We start from the raw sequence: 13,294 nt of genomic DNA, 5'->3' as shown, positions 1-13,294 counted from the left end.
TTTGAAGAGATAGTCCAGCTCCCAAGTTTCCTTTCTTGATGCATAGAGGTTCTATGGTCCTGCTGACCCAGGTGGAGATTTACTCACTCGGTAGATATTGAGCATCTACTATAAGTCAGGCACTGTTCTCAGCACCCATTCAGCTCTGAACAAAGCAGACTATGTCGTGCCTTTGGACCTTCCAGCTTAATCAGGAATCCCAGCAGAGGCTACGGAAAAAGAATGTGGTTTCTGATGCAAGGCACTTTATCCTCCTCAGTACACGAGAGGGAAGTATTCAGAGCATTGGGTGTGACCGTGGGGAGGGAGTCACCACTTACAGGGACCTGCCTGGACTTTGATACGTCATCTGTTACTAACTACCTCCATAGTCGTTTATGATATAAGAATAGACAACCCTGTTTTACGGAAGAGGTAGCTAAGACTCAGAGAGGTTTAGAAACTTGCCCAAAGTCACACAGTAATGGCAGAGGCAGGACTCAAACATGGGTTTTTCTAAGTCCAGAGTCCATACCCTTTCCATGATGCCATGCTGCTGTGGTTCCTCCATTCCCTGGTCTTATTGCAGCCCATAGGCTCTTCTTGTCGGCTGCATGTTGGCCATGAGGAGAGGTTCAGTGGAGGCTGAGGTACAAGGCCCCATTTCCATCCGGTTCTGAAAAGACCTACCTACCACGCTACTGGAGACTGGGGTGGGATCAGACAATGGCATAGACCAGGGGATGCAGGGCACAGAAGAGAAGGGAATTCTACCTGGGGATCTAGGGCAAAACTTCCCCTAGGAGGTAACATTGGAGCTGAACCTTAAAGAATAGCAAGGATTTGTGCACCCAGAGATAGTGAAGAAGGATTCCAGAGGGCAGGCACCCAGCGATAATGAAGGAGATTCCAGGGGTGGGCAGGCAAAGCAAAGCAGAGCCCTAGGGGCAGATGGTGGATTTGGGGACTGGCCATTCTTTGCGACTGGAGCCTAAGGCTGGGCGTGGACCCCAGAGGGGTTTTGTAAGGGAAGATGCGTCCAGAAAGTTGGGTTGGTGCCAAGTCACTGAGGATCTTGAACACTAGAGTGAGGAGTTTGCCCTCCATCCAGGGGCACTGGGAGCCAGCAAGAGTTTGTGAGCCCAGCAAAGCTGTGCTTTAGAGGCCCATTGGCCTTTTGGAACTTGTTTTCTCTGGCCAGCCCTGAACAATAAACAAGAAGGAGCTGGACCCTGAAGGAACACATTTATTTCATCTAAGCAAACATTTACTAAACACCCGTCTCCATAACAAGCACTGCATTAGGTTTAGGGGCAAACAGATTGGAGAGGGGAAGAGAAAGAAAATCAATCTCAGGCACTGCCCCCACAGAACACCCAGGCTGACTGGGGAGAAGTAGGAGGTGGTGCCATGGAGCTACAAGCCAAGCGCCAAGTGCTTCTGAGGAGGAAGGGGCTCTCAGCAGGCAGGATAGAGGAGGCTTTGTGGAGAGGTGGCTTTTTGCCAGGTCTTGGAAGCTTCTAGATGTCCTATGGATGGAGCGGGAGGGTGGTCACTCCAGGCCTAGAGGTGGGAAGCACACCACAGACTGAATGAGGGGTGCACAGCCCCTGCCTGACCACAGGGAAGAAGGACCTGAGGGGGCCGAGGGGGAGCTGACCCTGGTGACCCACGGCCTGGGCTCAAGCCTGGTCTCCCCCACCCCTTAGCTTTGAGACCCTTTGAGGTAAGTTCCTTCTCACCTCTGAGTCCCCATCCCTCACCCATCACCCACAGGATGGCGGGGCTATTGTGAGAGTCCGAGCCAACGTGGGTACCTGGGATGCTGTCATCCATTATTGGCAGTGACTGAACGTCAGAACCGATTGGTATAAAATCTATCCTACAAGTAGGAAGGGGCCCACCGAAGTTGGATGCTAATGTGGATGGAAAAAAGGCCTGGAAGGACAGCAGTGGGAGCACCTGAGTTGGGTCTTTAAAGGCTGAGGCCTGTCATTAGACCGGAATTTTTGGAAGGACATTTGGGGCATGGAGAAGGGGCCTCCTCACCTGCCCTGGAGACAGGCTGGTGGTACATCAGTGGGGCCATGTCTCCCACTGTCTCCCAGGGCCTGGTCCCGCCCCCTGAGCCTCCCCTCCCTCCTGCACAACTCTGATTCCATTTGTAATTGCCTATAGGTGCAATTAATTAGGTTCTGTCATTCTAATGACTCACGGGGGGGCATATTTTTTCTCTAAATGCAGATATTCTTTTGAGGGTTTGTGTCTTTATCTTTTGCAGAAAATCACTAAATTAAAAGAATTGCCATTTTAAATTGCAGATTAAAGAGAAACTTAATTAGAAGGAATGAAAGCAGTTGTGTTTGGAGCTTTTGTTCTTAAATTTTTTTTTTTTCTTTTGCTGCTGAATCACTGCACTTGGAGTTTGTGTTTTTTATTTTAGGTGAAATGATTTGCCTAATTAAGCCTGTCATTCATCACCACCTGTTCCCTCTGAAATATATGGCTATATTATTAAGCTTGCAAGTGAATGTATAAATTACTTCAGTGGGGAATTACAGTGTTGACTGGGATGTTATTAGGTTTTATCGAGTTTATCTGGTATGAAAACCAATATTTTTTTCCAATAAAGTGAAACAACAGCTCATTCATTTTCTTCATTCAGTCATTCATTGGGTACCTGGTAGGTTGTAGGCATGTGCTAGGGCAAGGGGCGCAAAGGCATATGTGGTACGGCCCCTGCTCTTGAGGGGCTCATGGGGCTCCAGACCAGGAAGCTGGCCATTAGGAGGCCATAGACCGAGATCAAGGTGAGTCTGGGGAGGGGGTGAGGTCAGGGAAGGCTTCCTGGAAGAGGTGGCCCCTGAAGGGCAAGTGGAGTCAGTTAGGTGAGGAGACTGGTAGAAGGGGATGGGGTGGTGGTAGTTCAGGCAGAAGACATGGCCTTGAAGTGGCCGTGGTGAGGCCTGAGGCTGGACAGGCAGCTGGGTCATGGGCTGTGCTGAAGAGCTTGGGTTCCTTCTATAGATGGTGTTCCATGTTTCGTGTCTGTCCTCCCTCTTCTGTGCCAGGAGGTATATGTGGGGTTTTATATTGGCAGAACTCTCTGAATTCTGATTTTAGTCAGAGGTGAACATGTCTTACAATTCATTTCGTCTCTCCCTTTCCTTAGCCTGTGGCAAAACCGAGCCTAGAACCTCGTCTCCCCCCAGCCCCTTCCCACATCATGCCTCTTCACTGCCCATCTCAGGACTCATAGACCCCAGGAGCCAGGGGCTTGCTCAGCAGCCTCCCTCCATTCCTGACAGAAAGTTAGAAGAGAGAGGGACTGAGGAAAAGTACACGCTGTTCCCATGGTCCCTGGCCCCCCTCTCCTACTGCACCCCGGATCTCCTCTCAGTGGAGCATCACACAGGGGCCTTCCCTGGCTCAGGCCGTGAGTAGTCGAGTCCTGTTGGCATCACCTCCTACATCCCTCCCATTACAGAGGGATTCAGCCTCTGTTACCTTCCCTAACTGGTTTCCCTGCCTCCCTGGTTGCCCCCCACATCCCATCTCCATCAGTAGTCAGAGACCTCTCTAAAACCCAATCTGAGAATGACATTCCCTGACTGACCCATCCATCGGATCAAGACCCAGCTCTTTAGAAAAGGGCTGTGTGACCGGGCCCTTACCTGTCCACCTGATCCCAGTGCTCACCCCTGCCCAAGGTCACCCATCTAGGACTCTGCGAGACAGGTGGCTCACCTCTTCCTAACCCCCCTACCCAAGAACATATATGCCATTTGACTAGTTGCCGTGGGGCTACTAGTTGCCTGGATGAAGCCCAGGGCTGGTGTGGTTCAGCAGGAGGAGCCCTGGTGGGAGAGCCTGGATGCTGGGAAGCCAGGCAGGGGCCCACGGTGACATGTGTGCTGGGGCCCCAGCTCTAGGCTTCACCCTCTCACTACTACCATGCAAGCCCAGGTTATTGACCAGATGGAAGAGGGCTCTCTCAGACACCCAACCCCAGGACCTGTATGTTAGAGGGCCTTGTCATTGCTGTGTGTCCCGTGGTTGGGACCCAGGAAAGAACTGTAGCCCGAGAAGAGGGCAGAGCCCCCAGCGAGTCCTCACTCTGTCCCTGCTCTATACTGCTGGTCCTGGCCTCACAGGCTGGGGGTGTCTCTAGGTTGGAGTTTGGCCTCCCTCCTGCTTCCTCACAGATTTTAAGTACAGTTTTCTGTGAACCTTCACCTCCTGAAGAATGCCAGCCCCATCCATCCGGTGCTCAGGCCATAGGCCTATAGCCTCTCCATCCTCTTTCCCAATGCACAGACAAAGCCTGCTCGACCATCCTCACTGCTCTTGTGCATCTCTCTCTCTCTTTTAATTAATAAACTTTTTAAAGAGCATTTGTAGGTTCACGGCAAAATTGAGCAGAAAGTGCAGAGAGTTCCCATCTACCCCCGTCCTCCCATCCCTTTTCAGCACAGCAGTCCTGTTCGAAAATGCCGGGTCAAAACCCTCCCCATCAAAACCTCAGCGTGGCTCCCCATTTCTCTCAGAATAAAATCAAAGTCCTTTGCAAGACACAGCGCCCGATGACCTGATACTGTTTCCTCCCACTGCCCTCCATTCCCCCTGGGCTGTGTTGTTTCTGTCACCTGAGGCACGTTCCCACCTCAGGGCCCTTGAACTTGCTCTTCCCTCTGCCTGGAATGTCCTTCCCGCAGGTTTGTCCACGGCAGTTACTGCAGCTGGTGTGCATTTATTGTGTCTGTCCCCACTCAGACTCGGAGCTTCACAGGCAGGGATTTCTCTGTTTCTCCAGCCCTAGCTTGCCTGGCACATGTGAGGGAGTGTTGAGTGGGGCAGGTGCATGGACAGGCCGCCGGCCTTTGCCTCAGTCGTGAGAGTGAGCGCACACACATGGGTCCAGCATGTCTAGAGCCTTCCGTTGGCAGGAACCTCCCTTCCCATTGCTTTCCATAGTGGTTAATGGAGAAGAGTGTCTTGGAGGGATGGAAATGCTTTGCGGTCCTGATGGATGATCTTGCTCAGCAGCTGAGACATAGAACAAGTTCATCCACATTCCATAGTCCCATAGACAGCACACCACCTCAGTCGGGGCTGGGGTTTCCCGCCCTCTTCATGAATGGGAGGTTGATTGCCGTGTGTCTGGCCAGGGTAGAGGACAGCTCACCACATCTGTGCTTGCTCTTTGGAGAGGAGATTCCTGCCAGTGTGTGTCTGTGGCCTGCAACCGGACCTGGCTTTGAGAGCCTTGTTCCGCAGGGCCTGGCCCATTCACTCGGCACTCTGTGTGCTGGGCCCTTACGATGTGTTCTCTCATCTGATCTTCGCAGTTACATGGTAAGGTAGGAAATGGAGCCTCAGGTGGAGTAGCTTAGCCAAGGCACACAGCAAGTTACTGGCAAGCTTGGAAGAGGAACTCAGGTTGGTTCGGAAGCTTATGTGAAGTACCTAGTACCGTGTCCTCATTGAACAGAGACGATAATAAAAGTAAATATAGTAACATGAGTTGAGCAGCGACTGCATGCCAGGCACTCTGCTAAGATCTGGGTGACATCACCTGATTGAATCCTCACAACAACCCCATGAGGTGGGTACAGTCATCAGAGAGAGAACTTGCAAGGTAGACTAACTGGTCTCTAGGAATGCTTCTGGCAACTCCAGGTTCAGCTCAGTATTTTCTGCTCTTTGTGGGCTATCTTTGAGGTCCTGCCCTTGAGAGGTATCCTCCCCAAGCCTGTGGAGGTAAACGATGCTCTCACAGGCGCAGGGCGGGGCAGAGGCACATGGCAGGGCCTGCCCACTGTGCTGCGCGCTGCTTCAGCCTCACCTGGTGCTGGGACCAGGCTCGCTGCGTGTGGGGCCCATGCAGAGGGCACTGAATGAAGAGGAGCAGATGTGGGGGATGCAGCATGGCCCTTGATTGGAACTCTGTAGGGTCATCCCGAGAGAAAGGGGGCAGATGTGGCCAGTATGCCCTGGGGGGTGGTGGGGAGAATGGGAGCAGAGGACCCACTTGGAGGCAGAAGATGGGGAACAGCTGCTTCCCTGAGAACTGTCCAGGGGACTGAGCCCCAGTGGGAGTGCCGTGCCCCGCCCCCTTGCTGGAGATTGCAGGGGGCATCCTTTGGGGATAAGGCTGAGCCAGTGGCTTCTGGAGGGAGACTCAGCCAGCCCCTTGAATGCACCATCTGGCTGTGAAGCACCTGCTGCAGGAAACTCAAGCGTTTTGAGCCATGTTCATTAATTGCCAGGAGCTCTTCCCCCTCTGAATCGTAAAGCCCCAAGGGGAGCAATCGGCTATTACCCAACTCTGCACCACCCAGTAATCCGTCGGGCTGAGCTCTGGTGACCGCGTGCTTTTTCTCTCCCCCACAGCCCAGTTTAACGGCAACGAGAAACGGCAATCCTCTCCCTCGCCTTCCCGGGACCGGCGGCGCCAGCTTCGAGCTCCGGGAGGGGGCTTCAAGCCCATCAAGCATGGGAGCCCTGAGTTCTGTGGGATCTTGGGAGAAAGAGTGGATCCTGCTGTCCCACTGGAAAAGCAAATGTAAGTTCTAAGGGATCAAGGCCCAGCCTCAGCTCCAGTCTGTACAGTCACTGTTAAGTCTGAGAGAATGTCAAGGCCACCGTCAAGTCTCCTGATTCCTACCCCTGGGCTTTCTCCCTCCATGCCGTATTGCCGCCCCTACTTTTGACTGCTATAAATTAGATTTGTTTGTTAGCCACAGTGATAGTTTTGCCTCACATCTGCTTGGTATTTGTTGAGCAAGGCTTTGACACTTTTTTTTTTTTTAAGATTTATTTATTTGAGAGAAGAGGGGGGCAGAGGGAGAGTTTTTTTAACTCAAATGTTCTAGGGTTTTTTAAGATTTTTTTTAAATTTATTTATTTGAGAGAGCATGAGAGATAGAGAGAGACTATGAGTAGGGAGGGGCAGAGGGAGAGGGAGAAACAGGCTCTGCTCTGAACACAGAGCCCGACATGGGGCTTGATCCCAGGACTCCAGGATCATGACCTGAGCTGAAGGCAGCTGCTTAACCAGCTGAGCCACCCAGACGCTCCTGGCTTTGATGCTCTTCATTTGGGTTTTCTCAGCCCCTTTCCCCTGAGATTTCCCACCTCCGGTCGGTGGCCCAGGCCCATCCCTGCTGCCCCCTTCCCTCCCTGCTCTTCCCCAACACTGTCAGTCAGGCCCTTTACCACCCCGCCCTTGACCTCCCTTCTCACTGTGCGCAGGTCCCTGCTCAGCTCTGAAACCTTTAGTGGCTCCCCATCACCTCCAGGATAAAGTCTCATCTCCCCAGCCTGCCGCTTGCTCTGTGAATTGCCCCCACACTGCTTTTTCAATTTCTCACCATTCCATACACCTGGACTCCAGCCAGCTTCTCTAGAGACTTGATGAAGCAGGTCCTAAGTCTTGTGCTGATACCTTCAGGTGTATTATCTTCTTAATAAGCAAATATGCGATAAATGGGGTTATCATCCCCGTCACTTAGATGAGAAGTTGGGACTCCAAGAGACACAGAGCCTTGGCCAGAATGTCACAGCTCCCAGTGCAGAGGTAGGACTGGAACTCCAGCCCTGTGACTTGGCCCCACACTCTCCCCTTCCTCCCCCTCCCCATACACACTCTTCTCCCCAAGCCTTCACACACGCCTGACACAGAGTAGGCAGGCCGTAAAGACAGGAGATGAGCTGACAGCAAGCCGATCCCTCCTGAGACTGTCCCATGTGTGTCATGTACTATATTAATCTCCAGCGGGGGATCCTGGCCTCAGCATAGCTGGCAGTGCATCCCTCACAGGAAATGCTCACTCGGTGAGCAGGATGCAGGGTTTTCCGAATGATGTCATGTGCTGTGTGCCCCCTTTCAGCACGTGCTATCATCTGGGGAGGGCCTCAGCCTCCTTCGTGACACCGTGTGCCTGCTGTACTGAGCACGTGGGGGAGTGCTCCCAGCGGGCGTCTTTGCTAACCTTCTGTCACAGCTACCCAGACTGGGTGGTAGGTGTTGCTTGTTTCTGATCACTATGTCCTTTTTAATCAACAAACAAAATAATGATCCAGAAATGGCTGGATCCAGCGTGCATCCTGCCCTTGTTGGAACATAAGCTCTGTGAGGGCAGAACCTTCTCTGGGTCACCACTGAATCCTTGGTGCTTTAGAATGGTGCCTGGCACGTAATAGGTGCTGTCCAGGAAATGGATGAAGTCCCCAAAGAGCTGTCAACACTCTTCCTTCCATCACCTCCCATTCTCTCTCGCTGAGTGCAGTAGACAGCTCCCTCCTTTGGAGACATACTCTGCTCCTGGTTTTTCCTCTGCCTCCTTGGCCACCTCTTCTGTCTCCCCTCCTGGCTCCTCACCTCAGCTTTACCTGAAAGTTGGACTGTGTGGGGGCTCAGGTTCCAGCTACATGCTCTCACTGGGTAGTCTCCTCAGGATCCTCGTGGTGAGTCACCAGTGTGCATCCCCGGCCCACACCTCTCCTAGAACCCCCAACTCCTACATCCAGCTGCTGTCTTGGCATCTGCACTTGGCTGACGAATGGACATCTCAAATTTAGTGTGTTTAAAACTGGACTCCTGATCTCCGGACACTTGCTCCTCCTCCAGCTTCCCCACCTCCATAAATGGCATCACATGTACCTACTTGCTAAAGCCACCAATCTGGAGTCCTCTGGATTCCCTTTTTTTACCTTATACTAGCATCTAGTGCATCTAAACTAGCAACTTCTGCTAGTTTTCCACCCAGAATATAGGCTGAGTCCATCTGTTCCTCTTGTCCCCGAACCAGCTCCCATCTGTACCACCGCAGAAGCCCCCTTGCTCGTCTCCCACTTCACTTCCCCTCTGGCCCCTCTTCAGGAGAACCTGGTTGGCCTTTGGCAAGACCATCGAGAGCAAGTAACATCCTTTTTTTAAAACACATTGCCCTCTGCTATGCTTAGAATGAAATCAGACTTCTTCCCTTGCTCACAGGCCTCAGGGAATTGGGCTCTGCCTCCCATTCCACCCTCATCCTGTAGCACTCCCCGTGCTCACAGAGCTGGACCATTGTTGCTGCCTTTCTGCTCTGTGAACACCCCCAGTGCATTCTACTTCAGATCCTTTGCAGTCGTTAGTTCCTCTGCAGAGAATGTGTTTTCTTGGGCTCTTTACATGATTGGCTCCTTCTCACGATGCAGATTCTCAGGTCAAATGTCATCTCCTTGCAGGCTCCTCTGTCTGTTCGTTCTAACATAGGCACTTTCCCTGCCCCGGTCACTGCCTAGCACAAACTCAGGATTCCTACATAGCACTTGTCACTTTCTGAAATTGTGTCCTAAATCTGTTCATTGACTCTCCCTCTTCCCTGCATCAGCCCCATGAGATCAAGGATGTCGTCAGCGGTGAGGAAACATTGGGTGAGCTAATGGGTACTGCATGGGCTGGATGGCAATGGTTGGGTCTTCTCAATCCCCACAATTCTGGCCTGACTGGCCAGCTCTGCAAAATCCAGCACATCCCTAGAGTGCCTCCTGCTTAGATTCTGTTTTCAGTCTAGGTAGAGCCTGCTGGGGCCCAGCAGTTGGCCCTCAGCCCCCCACGGGACCACCCAGGCCCACCCTGTCTCCTGGTGCCCAACCTCATGCCAGCCAGCTGGCCAGTGGCTGGCCCCAGCCCCCTGATCATGTCCTTTGGCCCTTTTCTCCCAAACTAGCTTGGGTCTCCTGTGAATCTCGACCCAAGTCCCTGACTTTCTGTGTGCAGTAGCTGGGGCAGTAGGCAAGGAGCCAGCAGCTTATCCTGTTGACCCTCCAGGCATTACCTTCCACCAGGATCCCGAGCCTCTGGAGGCCATCTGCCACCAGCTCAGCTCCTGTGCTCAGGGAGAGGCACAGGGCAGACAGCACTTCCCTGGAGACCTCTTCTAGGCCTTTCCCTGAGGATGGCTCTGCTTCAAATGGCTGGAACTTGTTTTCCTAATAAAACAACATGTTTGTCAGCTCACCGGGTGTGCGTTACACGGGTGAAATTTCCCAGAAAACAACCTTGCCAAATCTGTTAACTCTTAGTTCTGAAGTCCATTCCATCCTTGTCTAGCTGTTTCTCCAAACTCCAGTCGTGTATACCTTCTAACGTGTGACTTCAGCCCTCACATCTCTGGAAGTGCTTTCACTATGGGATCCCTTGCAATCCCTAACTTCATATTCCTCTTCATTTCTACGTACATTTAGAAAGGAAGGCAGGTCTACACTCCTCCTACCCTTTCCCTTGGCGAGTCTCCCCTCCAGACGTCCAGCCCCAGGGCTCACCCGCTGTGAGCGATCACCTCCCGGGCAGTCAGCGACTCACTCCCATGCTCAGTGGGCAGGGACACTCATATCTACTCCCTAGTCCTTGCTTTCCTGAAGCAGGTTGGGTTCTGAGGTTATCATTATGTCATCACCACTGCTGCTAACTGTTCAGAACGCTGCCTTGTAAATGGCAGAAAGGGTGCAGGGTAAGGAGTGCCCTGTTTGTCCCCATGCAGAATGTCTGTCACAGAACTCTCAGAGGCCCTGTCTGCAGGGCCCTCCTGCGCCAGGGCCAGGAGGCGGCAGCACCCCTGCTTACACCTGGGAATTTGAAATGCAGCCTATGGGTGGCCAGCAGCCTGAACAATGACAGTGGGGGGAGTTACCCATGGCCATCAGCAAATTCACTCTCTCGATGCTCGGAGCTGCCGTTTGTTGAAACTCACCCATCCCAGGCTCTGCATAAGCCCTGCCATGCATCCTCCCATTTAATCCTCACACCCTAAAATGGGGGTGGAGTGACCCTAACTCGAGAGAGAACCGAGGTGCAGTCAGGTTCTGCTGCTTGCCCGTGACCGCCCGGTTGGCGAGTGTGGCAGGGCGGTCTGTGCCTCTGTGGCCATCCAGCGCCTGTGGTTCTCTTCCTGGCCCCGTCTTGCCACCGTCCCACTGCCCCTGCACTGTAATGTAAACAAAAATGCATCCTGACTCGCATCTTGTGATCTTCAGTCTTCCTCCAAAATTCTACCTTCAGCTCTCCCAATCTTGAAGATCAGTGTTCCTCTTTTGTCCTGCAGCCAGGGGCCTTAGTCAGGTCATCTGCCACTGCACCCCTTCCTTCGGATTCTGCCGCTGACTGCGTGGTATCCGAGAACAGTGATGCCGGGCTTCCCGCCTTCCCAGCCGATGCCAGATTTGCTCGACAGGAGCATTGGTTGGCTTTCCCACCCAACTGCCTGCTTTCCTGAGTGATGAGCACCACCCACTTGTCCCGCAGATGTCACAGAGAGGCAGCACGTGTCCCTCCTGTCAGCACCCTCTGATGGCCTCCGTGTCACTCAGACGGAGAAAGCCAGGGTCGTCTCCCTGCACATGAGGCACCCTGACCCAGCCCTGCCCGGTGGCCACATGGGTCACACTGCCCACCCCCACCCCCTTGGGCTCTCTGCCGCTGTGCTGGCCTCCTAGCTGTTTCCCAGGCTCATCAGGCACTCCCTCCTGCCTCGGGCCTTGGCTGCCCCTCCCTCTGCCGGAACGCTCTGTCCCAGCTACCGGCCTTTGTGGCTTCCTCCCTCACCTCCTGCCGGTCCACACTGAAATGTCACTCCTTCAGGAAGGCTTCCCTGGCTACTGCTTAAAATAGCAGTCACTACCACGAGCTCCAAACCACACCCCACCCTGCTTCGTCTCCTCCGTAGCAACTGGGATGTAAGCCCTATGAGGGAGGAGGCTGCCGGTTTGTTCACTGTGCTCTCCCCAGGATCGCACGTGAGCAGACATATAATTCTGTATTGAAGAATTGAATACATGCACACCCACACACACATGCCCTTGCCTCCTGACGAGGACACTGGGACAGGCCAGCTGCCCTCCGAGGGAGCCGAGCCTCCCCAAGGAGTTTGCAAGGGTATCGAGTGCTGCGGGGGTCAGGTCTGTGCTGGGTTCTGACCCTCTCCCTTCTCCCCAGCTGGTATCACGGAGCCATCAGCCGAGGAGACGCCGAGAACCTTCTGCGGCTCTGCAAGGAGTGCAGCTACCTTGTCCGGAACAGCCAGACCAGCAAGCACGACTATTCCCTCTCCCTGAAGTGAGTACAGCCTCATCTACCCTCTCAGCCCTCCTCGGCAGCCTCAAGTGAAGCGCTGCCTGGCTCTTGTGTCTGTGGCAGCAAGATCGCCAGTGTCCCCTCCCCCGGGAACGTGCCGGCATGAGTTATTTCAAGCCTCAGTTTTTCAATTTGAACTTACTCTCCTGGGAGACAGAGGAGGTTTTTAATGTTCTCTGCCCCAGAAGAGGAGGGGCATTTTCCTAGGATTTAATATTAAATACCCAAGAATAGCTTTCATATCTGCTGTGAGGCAGGACACAAATGAAGCTCTGAGCATACCTCATCCCTCTCTCAAACCTCACAACAGTCCTCTGATGAGAAACATATTGTCCCCATTTTGCAGGTGAGGAAACTGAGGCTCACAGGGGGGGATTGGCAGGCCCAAGGGGCAGGGCCAGGACTCAGGACCGGCTATTTGACTCTCCACGGCAGCCCACTGCCACTGTGGGAACAACCCTTCCCCTGTGTCCCAGGCTGCTGTTGGGGCAGGTCTGATTTTTATGTGTGTCGCAGAGGTTGTGAGGAGTGCTGCGAAGAGCCAGGAAGAATCCTGCTGGTGTCATCTGTGGCTGCTTTGTAAACTGTTGGGTCTTTCTGACCCATGAAACATCGCTGTTGATAGGCAGCCCTGAAATAAGAGGGTTTTTTGCTTGAGCGCTTCATCATTCAGTGCTGTTACTGAATGGGACCCAACAGATTGTCTAAAACCCATTTTACAGATAGGAAGACTGAGGCCTAGAGAGGAGAGATTTCCCAAGGACACAAAGTTAGTGACAGAATTGGAGTTTAAGGACCCCAGGCCCTTTGGCCAGCACAGACCAGCAATGAAGCCCTCTGCCTGGCTTCCTTCCTGCTCTATCACCGTTCCTAGAGGCCATGTGATAGAGAAGGGGCCTGCTGGGATGTGGCTGCCGGCCGTGTAGACCGTAGCAGCAGTGTAGCCACGGAAGGAGAGACTGGCCTGCTCTCTCTGCTCAGGACTGGCCCCACCCTGTCTGCTGGGTTCTGCCCCGAGAGGGACCGTGACAAGCTGCAGTGCATGGGCAGCAAACAGAGGCACTGAAGTCTGCCTGGAGAACAGAGGACATGTGGAGACATGGTGGAAGCCACAGATTGCTCCAGGATGATCAGGGCAGAAGGAGCAGCTGTGGTTGGGGGTCCCCAGGTGGGAGTTATGGGCGGGCAGATTCC

At 53.4% G+C, this 13,294-nt stretch overlaps 1 protein-coding gene across 1 annotated transcript in view; it reads left to right on the top strand.

Moving 5' to 3' along the window:
• SHB (SH2 domain containing adaptor protein B) overlaps positions 1-13,294 on the top strand; it is a 135,322-nt gene that overhangs the window by 98,747 nt on the left and 23,281 nt on the right. The window contains exons 4-5 of the mRNA XM_081803223.1: positions 6,373-6,544; positions 11,963-12,082. Coding sequence (XP_081659349.1) covers positions 6,373-6,544; positions 11,963-12,082 — 292 coding nt within the window. The remainder of the gene's footprint in view (positions 1-6,372; positions 6,545-11,962; positions 12,083-13,294) is intronic.

The sequence above is a fragment of the Leptonychotes weddellii genome, chromosome 14 (assembly GCF_054177405.1).
Source record: "Leptonychotes weddellii isolate Sample4059 chromosome 14, ASM5417740v2, whole genome shotgun sequence".
In the NCBI taxonomy this organism is placed as follows: Eukaryota; Metazoa; Chordata; class Mammalia; order Carnivora; family Phocidae; genus Leptonychotes; species Leptonychotes weddellii.
Note: the sequence above shows the minus strand (reverse complement) of the source record. Positions and strands in the feature narration are given on the sequence as shown.